The sequence below is a fragment of the Lagenorhynchus albirostris genome, chromosome 9 (assembly GCF_949774975.1).
Source record: "Lagenorhynchus albirostris chromosome 9, mLagAlb1.1, whole genome shotgun sequence".
NCBI classification, from domain to species: Eukaryota; Metazoa; Chordata; class Mammalia; order Artiodactyla; family Delphinidae; genus Lagenorhynchus; species Lagenorhynchus albirostris.
Genome location: NC_083103.1, coordinates 88,517,777 through 88,533,962, shown reverse-complemented (window position 1 = coordinate 88,533,962; position 16,186 = coordinate 88,517,777). Strand labels below are relative to the sequence as shown.

The 16,186-nt window shown below is 38.1% G+C and overlaps 1 protein-coding gene across 3 annotated transcripts in view; it reads right to left on the bottom strand.

Moving 5' to 3' along the window:
* Positions 1-1,301: 1,301 nt before the first annotated feature.
* The window catches only part of DIXDC1 (DIX domain containing 1), a 64,391-nt gene continuing 49,506 nt past the window's right edge, over positions 1,302-16,186 (bottom strand). For all 3 annotated transcript variants that reach the window (XM_060160377.1, XM_060160378.1, XM_060160379.1), the window contains 3 exons: positions 7,121-7,226; positions 6,077-6,185; positions 1,302-4,545 (listed from right to left, as the gene is read on the bottom strand). In XM_060160377.1, coding sequence (XP_060016360.1) covers positions 4,465-4,545; positions 6,077-6,185; positions 7,121-7,226 — 296 coding nt within the window. In that variant the 3' untranslated portion in view covers positions 1,302-4,464. The remainder of the gene's footprint in view (positions 4,546-6,076; positions 6,186-7,120; positions 7,227-16,186) is intronic.

Here is a 16,186-nt window from a genome sequence, read left to right as displayed (position 1 = left end):
TGACTGTCTGGCAGAATAATATGCAGGGAGTACAACTGAGAAACAAAATTCCCAGATTAAATGGAAAGGCACATTTGAAATACTAAGAGTAGAGAGACTTCCCTGGCGGTCCAGTGGTTAAGACTCTGCATTTCCACTGCAGGCGGCGCAGGTTCAATCCCTGGTTAGGGAACTAAGATCCTGCATGCCCCACGGTGTGGCCAAAACATTAATAAAATAAAATAAAAATAGGAGTAGAGCAATTATATTGTTACCATAATGTAAAACTACTTATGAGTAACAACTGGAAGAAGCAACGTAAGAATAATTGTGATTAGTGAAAGGGCTTATACTGTAACTGTAAATTATTATAAAAATGTTAACGATTTTGAATTGGCTAAGATATCTTACTACAGTACTTCCACTGCATTTGAATAACTGGATCTAAATTACTTTAAATTAGTCTTTGTATGAGATGATCTTCAGTTTGCTGTTCAGTTACTTAGGTAGCCTTGCTTAAACCTGTTTTGCATCTTTCAGTGCATAGCGAGTTTGCATTTTGAATATACTTTTTACAGGTGTAGCTAAATCATGAGAGGGCACAGGTCAAACAGTCTAGGAGTGGTAAGTTTACCCCAGAGGTAAGCTAGGAATAATTAGGTTTGTCAAATCAGTCCTGAGACTTGTAGAATGATATTACTGATACAGAATGGGTTAGATGTAAAGAGGAATTAGTTGGTAGTGAAAGTTCTTTACATGTTTAATTTTAACATAATAATGGAATAACCCAGTTAAAATGGCTTATAATTAATAGTTGAAAATATGTAATTGGAAGGCAAGTGAAAGCACCCAGGGCTAAAGATTTAGCTATATAAAACATTTAAAGTGATAAATGAAGGCTAAGTTTTAGGAAGGCATCTTTCAAATTAATTTGAAAGTTCTGGTTCTTTTAAATACACATTCCTGAAAGCCTCTTGTTAATGTTTCTTGCTTTTGCATTAGAGACTGTTTTGTCATACAGTTTAGAGTCTTGGGTTCTTACTTGTTTGCACATTTATATATAATGTCAAAAGAAGTGCTACGTAAATGAATTTTCTTTGATAATATAACCTATTGATATTTTGCACTTACATTAGAAATACCAATAGTAATATCTGTAGCAATAAAGTAATCCTTATCTCTCCAAGTAATCCTATTACTCCCCAAGTAATGAGTAAACATGCTACCAGGGAGATCACTTGAGGAAATTTACTTTCACTAAATGTAAATGGCTTTCTTGATTAATTTCAGTCAGTAAACACAAGTGAAAATTATTAATGGTATTTAGTTTGCAAACTCCATTTTATTCGTAGTTTGTTTCTGGGTTTTTTTAAAATTAGGTCACAAATCTGGTACAGACAGTTAAAACTGTTTATCACTTTGATAATCAGAAGCCTCTGGTATAACACAATCTTCATGAAAACGTAAAACAGAATACATGGTAATAATCTCTTTGAAAGCAATGGTTGCAAACATCCATGTTTCTAAGAAAATATAACTTTACATATATATTTTAAGCAAGCTGTACCTCTTACATAAATTCAGACAATAGAAGGAGTGTGCAATCATAAAGCTTATTTTATGGAAAAAAATGAAAATTATTATTATTATGACCTAAATGATTTTAAGTAATTAGAGTCCTCTTGGATTGAATACAGAGTATAAAGATATTTTCCTTAATTTACAACCTTCCTGGTCAAAAAGAGCTGGAAAGTTGGTCAGTAAGCAGCATTGATATTACCAAGTAAGTTTAACCTAAATTCTTTAGGTAGAAATTGTAAAGTGTTCCAATTCCAGCTACTTTAGTTAACTGAGTGAGAGCAGTCTTCAGTTTTTAAATGAAGACTATTTAAGGAATTGAGCTTTTTACTTAGTTTTTGTGAGAGCGTCATTTTTTAAATCAGGTTTAGAGATTATTTCATGAACTCTAAACATTCTAGTTCCTTAGTTTTCTCAAAGAAAGAGAACTTCAGCAGTAGCAGGATGGACTGTCCCACACAAATGCCAGTAGGGGGTAATGCTCTGAATAAGTCAAAAGGCCTCCTAGTGTATCAAATAGGAGACAATTCAAACCAGAATGAATCAATGCACACTCCTCCTAGAAGGCTCCTCTGTTTAGAAACTGGAATGAGGATTACCAACACATTTTATACAAACACTCTGGTGTGCCATCTTGTAATGGGGGTGCTTAGTTATCACCCGTGGCATGAGATTAATGAGCTATTAATTCAACTTCAGCTTTCTGTGGAGGCACTAAGGCCATGCAGCTCCTTTTCCAAAAGACATAGAGATAAAAGACAAAGAAGGTAGAGGACTCTGAAAATTTTCTCTGATTTAATTTTCTCTGAAAAGTTAAATTCTACATAATAGTAAGAATGTTTGCTGAAAGAAAACTGACAAGTAAAACTGAGTTAAGCGACAGATGTTCAAGATAAATTGTACTGAAAACACAATAACAAATTTTGGCCTGATAACCCTCATGCTGTCTTATAGCAAAACACTAAAATACATGCAACAGAGAAACTGGTGACATGAGGACTTCTTCTCCAGATTTCCTGGGGGGGCTGGCTGGGGGGGGAATGGAGAATATACTGTTTTCTTCTGTTTGCTTTCATAATGAATTATTCTTGCTTATAAATGACTTTCCCAAATTTTCCCAGTCATTTCTGATGAGAAATCATTCTTCAGTAGGAGGAGACCAGGTAAACTTACATGAAGGACATCAGGTGTCTTTTGAGTTCCTTCTGTCAGCTAGAGGAGCCATCAAATAGGTTCCGTAAAATTAACTCCATAACTAAAAAGGCTGGTAGAATTGGAACAGGAGTAATCTGTCATTAGTATACTTGTAATAAAATAAAGCTTGTTCCGAAACCACAAGGGCTGGTAAGAAGAGCAGAGCCTGTATAAAAGCAACTGGGTTCTCTAGAAAATGGATCTAGTATACAGAATGTGAGAATATACAGAACTCTCACTCAAGTTATAAAAATAGACATGGTTCTTGGACAAAAAGCAAATGAGTAGAAAAGAATTCTCCAAACATGAACTTAAAGACACATCTATATAAAACAACAAAACGTCATCTCAGAGCTCCGATCAGTCGTCTGTTGAAATGGCTGAAAAGGGGAGATGAACTAGAGACAGACAGGTCAAGAACCCACAGCTGATCTGTCTGACTCTTCTGGTTGGCAGTGTACACTGGTGATCACAGGCAGAGAGACTGATATATCTGATTGGTTAATGGTGCTTGGTGAATGAATGAGAAAACTCAAGATACAAAGTAATCTCTGAAAGTTTAAATCTTAGCTTCTACACTTGACAGTGTTGCACATGAGAAAGGATTCTAGGTGTTATCACCCAGAATCAACCCTGCCATTCACAACTCATGCTCCATGCCCCCATGGTTTCTTTTGTGGCCAAAGGATCAGCCTAGACTAAATATATAATAGAAAATAACTCTGGCCTTGAAATGAAGAGGGGTAGACCAGTAACTCATGCTCAGTACTTATAAATCACAAATACTGAAGCTAATGGTCTGTTTCCTTTTGACTGCAAAGGAGATGCCATGAGCTAAAGAAAGTCATGAGAGAAAGAAAGTCAAGAAGACATGGGTAGCAGCACCTTTCCATACCCGCCTGGATTTGAAAGGAGACTTTCACTCCTTATTCCTTTCAAACACAAAGTTCATCAGCTGGAAGGGGAAAAAATGGCTCTAAAGTTAAAGAGTCCCCAGAGAAAATGAGCAGTACATGAAATATGCCCTCTGTGGGCTAAAGGACAAGTTGCAAAACCAGTTAAGACACAAGAGGCAGCCCAAGGTCTTACTTAATTATGGTTTTAGCGTAGTATATAGCACAATATGGGCAGCCCTTTTTCAATCCATTCAACAATTCAGCACCATCCATGTCCAGTCCAAAAAATTCCTGAAGAGTGGGCTTTCATCTTTGGTACCACCTTACGAGTTATTCTTGGTTTGCAATAGCTGCAAAGAAGCAAAAAAGCTGGTACCTTCACCTTGTCTGTGAGTACAAATGCTGGTACTCTGCTGCAACCACTGAGGCCAATTAAAATAATACTGTAACACACAGGAGTGATACATCCAGTTCCCAGGTTCCAGATAATAGCAGCCATGCCCATAAAGGAGTGGGATCATCCATCCCCATTGGTTAAGGCCTTCGGTTTGTTGTCCTCAGAGTAGAATAAAACACTGTGTTCCCACGGACAAGGAACTCCACAAGAACCCATGGTCTACTTTTGGACAGGGACTTTAAGTACCACACGTGCCAGGCACAGAAATAGGACTGGCCTATAGCTGTCACACTTGGAGAAGCTTCTGTTTTGGCAGCACAAACTAAAAACTTCCTAGCGTATTCTGGTTTTAGTCTTCTCTCCTGAGTGAAGCAGCCAGGGACTGCCAAGTTCCACAAGCCCTCAATCTAATAGTCAGCATTAATTCTCTCCATGGTCTTCTTCCACCCAGGCTACAATTTTCCCTTCCCATCCAGGGATGGCATCGTCATCATGGAAAACCTGGAGAAAGAAAAAAAGCCACCATGAAAAAATTGTAAGACAGGGAGTCTCACTAAACATCTGTGGTTGAAAGAGAAGATCTCAGACATAAAGGATAAAAAAGTATAGAGGAAAGCCTTGAGTTAGAGCCTATGTCCCTTTGGTTTTGTCCCTAAAGTTATAACTGGTTAAAAAATATATATACAGTTGACCCTTGAACAACACTGCGGTTAGAGACACTGCCCACCCCCCTCCCTGCCCTGGCCCTGTGCAGTCAGAAATCCACATATAACTTCACGGTTGGCCCTCCATATCCACAGTTCTGCATCCTCAGATTCAACCAGCTGCTGATTGTGTAATACTGTAGTAGGTATTTATTGAAAAGCGTCTGTATATAAGTGGATCCATGCAGTTCAACCTCATACTGTTCAAAGGTCAACACTGTATGTGTGTATATATACATATGCCTTATATATCCTTAGTTCCGCATCTATGAAATGGTAAACGCATCCCTCTAGTACTGCTTTGCTCATAGAGATTTATAAGAATTAATAAATTACTAACCATAGAGCACTCTGGGCTTCTCCAAAGAAAGCAGTACTATAAGCATTTAAAAAATGAGAAAGGGGAAAATTTTGGCCCGAAGCATTGTAAAGAAAGGGTTAGAACGAAGACCAATCTTAACATATGTGCATGCAGTTCTTTTCACTCATTTGTTCAATTCATTTCCTAAGCCACTAATAAATAGAAAGGGTTATTAAAACATTTCAGTGAGAAAATCTTTTTTTTTTTTCGGCTGCACCACGCAGCGTGCAGGATTTTAGTTCCCCGACCAGGGATTGAACCTGTGGCCCCTGCAGTGGAAGTGAGGAGTCTTAACAACTGGACCGCCAAGAAAATCCAGGAAATCTTTACAAAACAAAGTATTGGCTTTTCCAACCTTTTTCATTCTGTAACCACTATGAGAGCACTCATAATACGTCATGACTCAGAACTCTCTTTCAAAAAAAAAAAAAAGAAAAGGTCTGTTTTTGGCAGATATATTACAAAGAGAAGTATAAGCTAAGAAAATAGCCAAGGAGTTGAGAATAAGCATAGATGACTTTGCAGAATTTCCTCATTTTCATTATATGAGAAACTACCACCACAATATACAGTTTCATATATTCATGCCAGGTTGTTTATTTTGCTCTACATAGGAAGCAGAAAGTTTTCTAAGGTTTGGTTACAGATAGAAAAGAGACTCGAAAGCCAAGCATTTGTTCAATGTAGGTTCTTTATTTTCCCTAACAAAACTTTTTCCTTTTTAAAATAAAAATTCTATCCAAGTTTGATTAGAGTGATTAAGACCTTGAACTAAAGAAGCTATCAACTTCTTGGGCCATTCCCTGAACCTTCTCAGTCTAGAGTAATCAACTGGTCGGAGGCACTGGGAAACTCCTCTGACCTGGTTAGGGAACTGAGGTACTTCTGGGTACTAGTCCTTGAGTAGAAGTCTTTGGGGTTCAAGAACAACCAGCAATACCACCCAGACTCCCTGTGGATTCTGTACCTCCTCCTTGACAGTGCCAAACTCAGGATCCAGTGCTTTGAAGTGATACCGATGATTTCCCTCCCGGTCAATAGCTGCTTTAAAATCCTTCAGTGTCACCTCCCCCAACCTGCAACAAAAAGAGAGAACACTAAAATAGACTCTTTATCAGTAGGTTGGAAAGATAAGATGTCAGCTTTAAATCCAGGCCCCTGCCAAAGTCTCTGGAGGCAGAAACAATGTGGCCTTGTTAGGTCACCATCCTTGATAACCCAGATGATTCTGAAACAGCAGAAGTTAGGGAGCCAGTCACTATTAGGGAATGAAAATGGCATTACAAATGGGTTGATCTGAGAATTTAAAATAGATTTATTGCTTTGGCAGCAGCCAAATTACTTTTTTTCTGTTTTACTCTGAAAATAAGACACAAAGTCTCTGAAATCTAATTTGTTAAACTATCAATATGTCTAAGTTCTCTTGATTTCCTTATTTGCAACAATTCCATTTCTATAGGCTGGTAGAATTAAATCAAGTATCACCATCTTTACTTCAGAAAACTCCCCTCTAACAAAAACCAAGCAGACTCTTTAGGAAAGGGAAATCTTATCACCTCTCTCAGCAGTTGGTTCCAGAGTTTAAAAATCTTTATTTCAAAGCCATTTACCTTAGAAGGGAGTATATTAATTGAGTGTTTAAAGGTTTTTAACATGAATTCTCTATAGGTTAGCTGCAGTCATCAAATAGTAACAAAGATCAATGAGTAATAAGTAGCCCTGGAATGCCAGGCTGTAATCCAAAGCTATCAGCAGAAGCTATTTTGAACACTTAAAAAATTGCTTTCCTAACTTGGAGCATCTTTGCATATCAGGATTGGAAGCACTATTATTGTGTCTGTACCTTGTAATGCCACTGGTTAGTGGTGAAACTAGAACTTGAATCTCTATCTCCTGTGCCCTTCTCACTACACTGCTTCTCAAACACCTTACAGCTGGTTAGATGGGCAGTAACTAATGATTCTGCCTTCCTGTCCTTTTTAAAGGAGAAATAATGATCCCAGAATCTCACCTCTTTGGTATATTGACCATGAAGGGCGTAAGTGACCGGTCAGTGAAATAGAGCACCTTCGTGCAGGCGCTGCTGACAGTTGGAGAGCTCTGTGAGTGAGACAACTCTGCAATCAGAGAGAGACTTTGTGGTCAGAACATTCAATTTGCTTCCAACAACCCATCATTTCTAGTTATTCAAAATGTCCCAGGAGAATGAAGCTGCCTGAGGTCATAGCACAGTTTTCACACTCTTGCCAAACACCTTGTCCACAGGGTGTGTGACCCACAGGAAGTCACCACTGGGGCCACTAAGACAAGAGGTGCTTCGGACATGGATGCTATCACAAGGACCATCATTTCTCACCCGTCACAGGTGATTCTAACAGGGGAACAGCAACTGTTCTGACAGGCACTGTTGCCAAGAGTCAAAAGAGGTCAGAGAAGCCAGGCAAGATTTCAGCTAGGGCAGAATAGACACACAGCAGGAGCTGCAGACACTGCCAGCATTTAGACTGCGGAGGTCAGTGGTAGAGAATGCACATGAACTTCATGAAAAGACAAATGATTACGAACAAGAAACACAGAAGCAAAGTAACTGTAGAAACTCAGATTCCAAGAGGCCTTATATTTCCAGTCTAAAAGGCAAAAAGTCTACTTTTATCCCTTAGCTACATAGGATCTATATGTGTTGGTCCCCGTGGTTTTTTTTTTTTTAATAAATTTATTTATTTTTGGCTGCGTTGGGTCTTCATTGCTGCGTGCAGGCTTACTCTAGTTGCGGTGAGCAGGGGCTACTCTGTGTTGCCACGCATAGGCATCTCATTGGAATGGCTTCTCTTGTTGCGGAGCACGGGCTCTAGGCTCGCGGGCTCAGTAGTTGTGGTTCACGGGCTCTAGAGCACAGTCTCAGTAGTTGTGGCGCCCGGGCTTAGTTGCTCCGCAGCATCTGGGATCTTCCCCAACCAGGACTCAAACCCATGTCCCCTGCACTGGCAGGCGGATTCTTCACCACTGCGCTACCAAGGAAGCCCGGTCCCCGGGGTTTTTAACTTAAATTTCTTAATCCATATCTTGTCTCTATTCTTTGTATAGGTACTTATGGAAAAATTTAATCAATGAGTTATTTGTGATTATGACTTTAAGAGAATAGAAGAAAAGACCAATTAAAAACTTTTATCACAAGGACCAAAAATAATTAAACTTTTATTAAAATAACTCCTGCAATTCCAGCTACACGTTTTCTTCATTTATTCTAGGCATTTATCCCAATCAAACAGGCAGCCACCAGAGAGCAGTTCTAGGAAAGGGTTTTTTGGTTTTTGTTTTTGATTTTTTGGCCGCACAGTGCGGCTTGTGGGATCTTAGTTCCCCAACCAGGGATCAAAACAGGGCCCTCGTCATTGAAAGCATGGAGTCTTAACCACTGGACCACGAGAGAACTCCCTAGGAAGGGGTTTAAAATAAGGAAGTAGGAGGGATGAATAATACAGGAGAGAAAGACAAGGGAACATTCTCTCTTTGCACAGCAATCAATCAGTTTTCAGAATTTTTTTCAAAGAATGCCAATTATTGAAACCTACATGCCATGATGTTCCTTTGTCTCCATCACCTAGAACAGGGCCTGGCACACACTGGCTTTTTAATAAAATAAAATATTCACTCTTATCATTAAATTTATGATGGATCCTTTCACTCATTCATTCAACAAACATTTATTGAGCACTTACCATGCACTAGATTTTGAGAATATAAAATTAATTATATGCCTCTGACCTCAAAGATTTCACAGTCCAATATAGATGACAGGTATGATAATAAATAATTACAATACACTAAAATCAGATTGGTACAAACTGCACAAGAAGACTGAAGATGAAGTAGTTAATTCTACCTGGAAGAGGTCAGAAAGGTCCCATAGTTGGAGAATTGTTAAGCAAAGCACCTAAAAAATATATCAGATATAGAAGTTGGAAAGGGCATTCCCAGAATGAAGGATACTTGTAAAGGCATGAAAGGGGATGGATCATGTATTTATAAAACTGAAACTCAACTAGTAAGGCTGGAGTGTAAGTAATACATTGGGAAGTAATGGAAGATGAGGATAATAAAGCAGGGCCCAGATCACAAAGGACTCTGCCAGGCTAAGATGTTTAGATATTAGTCTTAAGCTCTGGGGAGATATTCAAAGGAAGTGATACGATCAGACTGGCATTTTAGAAAGGTCAGTCTAGCAGCAAGTATGGGTCTAGTATGGGTTGGATGGGAGAAATTCTGGAAACAGTAATCCCATTAAGAGGCAATTAAAATAATCTGAAAGATGAGGAAGGGTAAGATATAGCCCTGGAGCTAGAGAAGGGATGGATTTAAGAGAACTTTAGAAGGTAAAAGTCTTAGTACTTTGGATATAGTTGAACATCAAGGATAAAAGGGAAAGGGAAAAATAACTAAGATTTATAATCTAGGAAAACAGATGCATGGTAGTTACCAGTACCTAAGATAGGGGAACAGAAGTATCACACATTTAAAATGTTTACTGGGTGCCTATTATGTATCAAGTACTAGAGATACAAAGATAAACTAGGTACAATTCCCACCCATTAAGGAGCTCAAAGTCTAGTGGGGTAAAATAGCAAAACAGTTATAATATAATAAAATAAAACATGAAAATAATATTGCTATGGACTCAGTTGTGTCCTCCCCACATTCATATGTTGAAGCCCTAGACTCCCATGTGACTGTATTACAGATAGGGCCTTTAAAGAGGGATTAAAGTTAAATGAGGTTATAAGAGTGGAGCCCTGATCCCATAGAACTGGCGCCCTTGTAAGAAGAGGAAGAGACACCAGAGCGCTCTCTCTCCACCACGTGAAGACACAGCAGGTAGGCAGCCATCTGCAAGCCAAGAAGAAAGCCCTCCTTCAGCAGAACCTGACCACACTGGCATCCTGATCTTGGGACTTCCAGCCTCCAGAACTGTGAGAAAATAAATTTCTGTTGTTTAAGTCACTCAGTCTATGGTATTTTGTTATGGCAGCCCAAGCTGACCGATAAAATGTTATGTACACATTTTAGGTGAATTTGAAGGTAAGAGTATGTCAAATGCCACACAGAGGTCTAGTAGATAAAGACAGGTTTGGTAAACAGGTCACTGATGACATTAGTGAGAGGAGTTTCAGGTTACTAATGAAGAAGGCTGAGTTGGATTGCACAGGCTTTTCGAGTAAAACAGAAAAAGATTAATGAGGGAAAAATAGTCTTACTCAACATTAACTCATGTGATAAAATGATAATTGCTGTTTCAGGGTGACAATACTATAAAAATCATATACAAAAACCTCAGCGAATAAACGACCCAGAAACATAGCCTTGCGTATACATGTGTGTGTAAATTTAATACATGATTTTAAAAGGCATCACAAATCAGTTTTAGCTTTTAAGTTTAGGTTTATGATCCATTTGGAGTTGATTTTTTATATAGAGTATGAGGTATGGGTCAATGCTCTTTTTCTGAATAATTTGTTGAAAAGCCTATCCTTTTGCCATCAAATAGTTTTTGCACTGTTGTTAAAAATCAACTGGCCAAATATAAGTAAGTCTATTTCTGAACTTTCTACACTGTTCCAATGACCTATGTGTCTATCCATTCACCTATACTGCACTGTCTTGATTACTCTAACTTTATAGTTAGTTTTGAAATCAGGTAGTGCAGCACTTCAACTACTTTATTTTTTCTTAACTTTTTTTTTTGAACTATTCTAGTTTCATCCATATAAATTTTAGTATCGGCTTGTTTATATCTACGAAAAGTCTGATAGGATTTTTATTGGAATTGCATGAAGCTATAGATCATTTGGGGAGAATGAACCATCTTCACAATGTTGAGCTATGTTTTCCCCATCAAACAAGGCTGCTTCTCAATTAATATGATGCTGATAGACAATAATTTTGTAAGTGGTAAAAAACTATGTAATAAAAACCAGATTATTTTTAAAATCTATCATCTCCCTTGTTTCTATTTGTTCCATGTTTTTTGTTCCTTTTCTCTTTTATCCTCTTTTTCTCCCCGCTTTTGGAGTGTGTATGTGTGTATGTGTATATATGTATATATATGTATATATGTATGTGTACATGTATATATTTTGGTATTGTCTTCAAAGCCCAGTGTGTTTAGATTCTCAGTTTGAATACACCATTTCAACATGGAAACTATATTTTAAATAGTGAGATATTTTACTTCTTTTGCTATTGGATTGGGTATTTTTACAATTCCTTTTTATCTCCCCTATTAATTTAGTTATTTAATTCTTTAAAAATTTAGTGGTCGCTCTTGGATTTAAATACACATCTTTAATTAGTCAGTCAGCTTTCAAATGATATTTACTGCATCACATGTAATGTAAGAACTACAGAAGTGACAACAGTAGAGTCCTAATTCCTCCATCCCAATCTCTGTATTATTGTCATACATTTTACTTTTACATATGGCATAAACCAGTAATACATCAATACATTTTTTGCTTTAAACAGCCTGTTATCTCTTAGAGCAATTAAAAATAAGTGGGGGAAGGTCTTTTATATTTACCTTCATTTTAACCACTTTTTTTGCATCTCCCAGTTTCTTTCATATCATACTCTTCCTGTCTGATGAAATTACTTTAACATTTCCTGCCGTGCAAGTCTGCTTGTTATGAATTCTCTTGGTTTTGTGTAAAAATATATATATATACTCTCTACCTACGGAATTCTAGCTTTTTATAGAATTCTAGATTTTTTTCTTTCAGTGCTTTAAAAATATCCCCCCACTATCCTATAACCTGCAAGGTCTAATAAGAAATCTGTAATTCTCATCTTTGTTCTGTATGTAGTAATTTTCCCCCTCTTCAAGGGGGAAAAGATTTTCTCTTTTCTTTGATTTTCAGCAATTTGACTCTTTTGTTGTTTTTGCTATTCATACTTCTTGGAATGCTCAGCACTTCTTGGATCTGTAGTGTGATGTTTTTAAAGCATTTCTGGAAAAATAATTGGCCTTTATCTCTTCAAATACTTCTTCTGCCCTGTTCTATCTCTTCTTGTTCAGGGATTCTAATTACTTGTATCTTAGTCCATTTGATATCGTCCCACAGCTACTGGATGCTCTAGGTTGTTTGTTTTTTCCTCTCTCCTACTCTTTTTCTTTTTGTATTGCAGTTTGGGTAATTTCTATTGACCTATCTTCAAGTTCACTGATTCTTTCCTTAGCTGTGTTGAGTCTTCTGATGACCCTGATGAACTTGCTGAAGGCACACTTTTTTTTTAAGTTAATTAATTTATTTATTTTTGGCTGCACTGGGTCTTCGTTGCTGCACGCGGGCTTTCTCTAGTTGTGGTGAGCAGGGGCTACTCTTCATTGCAGTGCACAAGCTTCTCATTGTGGCGGCTTCTGTTGTTGCAGAGCACAGGTTCTAGGCGAGTGGGCTTCAATAGTTGTGGCACACAGGCTCAGTTGTTGTGGCTCAGGGGCTCTAGAGCGCAGGCTCAGTAGTTGTGGCACATGGGCTTAGCTCCGCAGCATGTGGGATCTTCCCAGAGCAGGGCTCGAACACGTGTCCCCTGCATTGGCAGGCATATTCTTAACCACTGCACCACCAGGGAAGTCCCTGAAGGCACTCTTCATCTTCGTAATATTTATTTTTATTTCTAACATTCCATTTGACTCCTTTTCATAATTTCCATATCTTTGCTAAAATTCCTCACCTGTATATGCATTATATTAACATTTTTACTTCAGCCATTAACACAGTTTTTAAAAATTCGTTTTCTGATGGTTTCAACATCCTAGTCATATCTGAGTCTACTCTTGAATAGACGCTTATTGACTCTTGACAGTAGCTTATATTTTTCTTGCTTCTGTGGATGCCTCATAATTTTTTATTGACTATCAGATATCATGTGTAAGACAGTAGAGACTAAGGTAAAAAAGGTTTATGTCTAGAAATGGGCACACTGCTTGTACTTCCCAGCCATTGGTGGGGACAGCTGAGCCAATCTAGTCAGGAATTGAGCTGGGATTGGGATTTTTGTTAAGGTTACTTTCAGCACACCATCACCTTCAAATTTCTCTAGGGTTATGTTTAGGAAGGTAGCTGGATTGCTGGAGGGTTTTTCCTCAATATTCCTGCTCCACCCTCAACTTTAGACTTTACTTGTGTGCCTGTGCATCAGAGTCAGTCTCTTCACACGTGTGCCCCTCCCACAGAGGCAGACTGCTATTGCTTCTTACACAGTACTTGCTCATCTGGTGGTGAGGGATAAGGGGGGCTTCTCTGTTGTCATGATCCAACCTCAGTCTTGAGGGTGGGGCTTTCTCAGTGATCCTACTCTTTCCCCAGTGGTAAGCAACCTCTAGTGATCTGAGCCCAATACAGTTTCCTGCCACTCCCCTGGGATAGAGAGTGCTTTCATCCTTTTTTCTTCCCCCTAGCTGAAATAGGTCTTCACCTTTACCTGGGAAAGCGAGGGAGGGGCAACAGAATTTGCTGCCCTTTCTTAGTGGCTTAAGACTTTTGTTCTTTAAGGGACAAAGGTCCAGATGGGGCTTCACATTTTTCCAGCAGTGACAGGTGCTCCCCTGCTCTGGGCCTCCACCACCAAAACAGGTTTTCTCTAGACTCTCTTCCCACAACAAATCTTTGTCATAAGCACCCAAATGGAAGTCGATGGAAGAGTCAGCAAGGAGGTGCAAACTATTCTTGCATTCATGGCCCCCAGGGTTCCTATAATCTCTGCAAAACCTTTCACAATTCATTAAAATCTTAGCTGTGTGTATGGTGGTCCCATTTTCCTCCCATGCTCTGCCACAAGTGAACAAGTGCTGTAACCTATCTGTCCACTAAGGGACCTGTTTACATTTCTGGCTAGTTAGCTACCCTCTGATTTCATCTCTCTGATGGATTCAAGAAAGTTATGGTATTTTGGACTATTCAACCTTTTCTTTCTGTTAGCATAGGAACAAGGCTCCTTCCAGGTCTTTTTTAAAATTCACATTTTAAAAATTGAGGTAAAATTCACATAACACAAAACTCACCATTTTAACCATTTAAAGTGTACAATTCAGTGGCATTTAGTACATTCACAGTGTGGTGTAATCACCACTATCTAGTTCCAGAACATTTTCATTATCCTTAAAAGAAATCTTGTACCCATTAAACAGTCACTCCCTTCCTAATCCTGACATCTGTCTAATCTACTCTACTTTCTGTCTCTATGGATTTGCCTGTTCTGGACATTTCATATAAAAGGATCCATCCAAATTGTGCCCTTTTGTGTCTGGCATCTTTCACTTAACATTTTCAAGGTTCATCCACGTTGTAGCAGGTATCAGTACTTCACTCCTTTTTATGGCTGAATAGTATTCCATTGTCTGCATATATAAGAAATTGTTTATCCACTCATCAACTGATGGACATTTGGCTTGCTTCCACCTTTTAGCTATTGTGAATAATTCTGCTATGAACATATATGTACAAGTTGTTTTTTTGAACACTTGCTTTTAATTCTTTTGGGTATATACATAGGAATGGAATTGGTAGGTCATATAGTAAATTCTATCTTTAACTCTTTGAAGAGCCACCAAAGTGTTTTCTATAGTGGCTGTACCATTTTACATCCCCACCAGCAATGTATAAGGGCTCCAATTTCTCCACATCCTTACCAACAATTGTTATTTTCCATGTTTTTGGAACCACCTAGTAGGCATGAAATGGTATCTCACTCTAGTTTTGGTTTGCATTTCCCTAATAACTAATGATTTTAAGCATATTTTCATGTGCTTATTGGTCAATTATTTATCTTCTTTAGGGAAATGTCTATTCAAGTCCTTTGCCCATTTGTTATCAGATTTTTCTGTCTTTTGTTATTAAGCTGTAAGAGTTCTTTATATATTGTTCATCCCAGGCCCTTATCAGATATTTGATTTTCAAATATTTTCTCCTATTCTGGTTGTCTTTTCACTTTCTTGTTAATGTCCTTTGATGCAAAATAGTTTTCAGTTTTGATGAAGTCCAATTTTTCTATTTTTTTCATGCTTTTGATGTCTAAGAATCCAAGGTCATGAATATTCCCCCCTGTGTTTTCTTCTGAGACTTTCATAGTTTTAACTCTTGTATTTAGGACAATATGCACTTTGAGTTAATTTTTGTACATGGTGTGAGGTAGGGGTCCAGCTCTATTCTTTTGCATGTGGATATCAGTTGTCCTGACACCATTTATTGAAGATACTATTTGCTGGTCAAATGATCATAGATATATGGGTTTTATCTGAACTCACAATTCTATTCCACTAGTCTACTGTATTACTTTTAAAATAATTATTGTTGTTGTTTTTCCTTAAGAGTAAATGGCAAGACAGGAAGTGGGTTCAGAGAGAAGATTACTCTTTTAGGAGATTTGACTGTAGTGAAAAGGAGAAAGAGCATAGCCTTGCATATCTCACATGCCACACGCAACACCAGATTATTTACATATAATATTGTACTTAATGCTCATAATCCTTCACGATTATCTCCATTACATAAATGTAAAAACTAAAATACAATATTAATTAATACTCTTGCCCATGATATACTCTGCCGGTAGCTACAAGTGCATCGCAGATCTGTTTGATTCTATACTCCATCTTTTTTCCACTCTATTGTTTTGTGTCCAGTTTTGCACATGAGTTTGAAGTGCCTTTCAACCTACAGAGATACCCAGTTGGCATTCAAAAATATAGCCCTGAAGCTCAGAAAAGGTTTGGAGTTAGAGATGAAAGTTTAAGAATAATTGGCACATGAGGTGGATGGACCTAGAGTCTGTCATACAGAGTGAAGTAAGTCAGAAACAGAAAGACAAATACCGTATGCTAACACATATATGTGGAATTTAAGGAAAAAAATGTCATGAAGAACCTAGGGGTAATACAGGAATAAAGACACAGACCTACTAGAGAATGGACTTGAGGATCTGGGGAGGGGGAAGGGTAAGCTGTGACAAAGCGAGAGAGAGGCATGAACATATATACACTACCAAACGTAAGCTAGATAGCTAGTGGGAAGCACACGCATAGCAC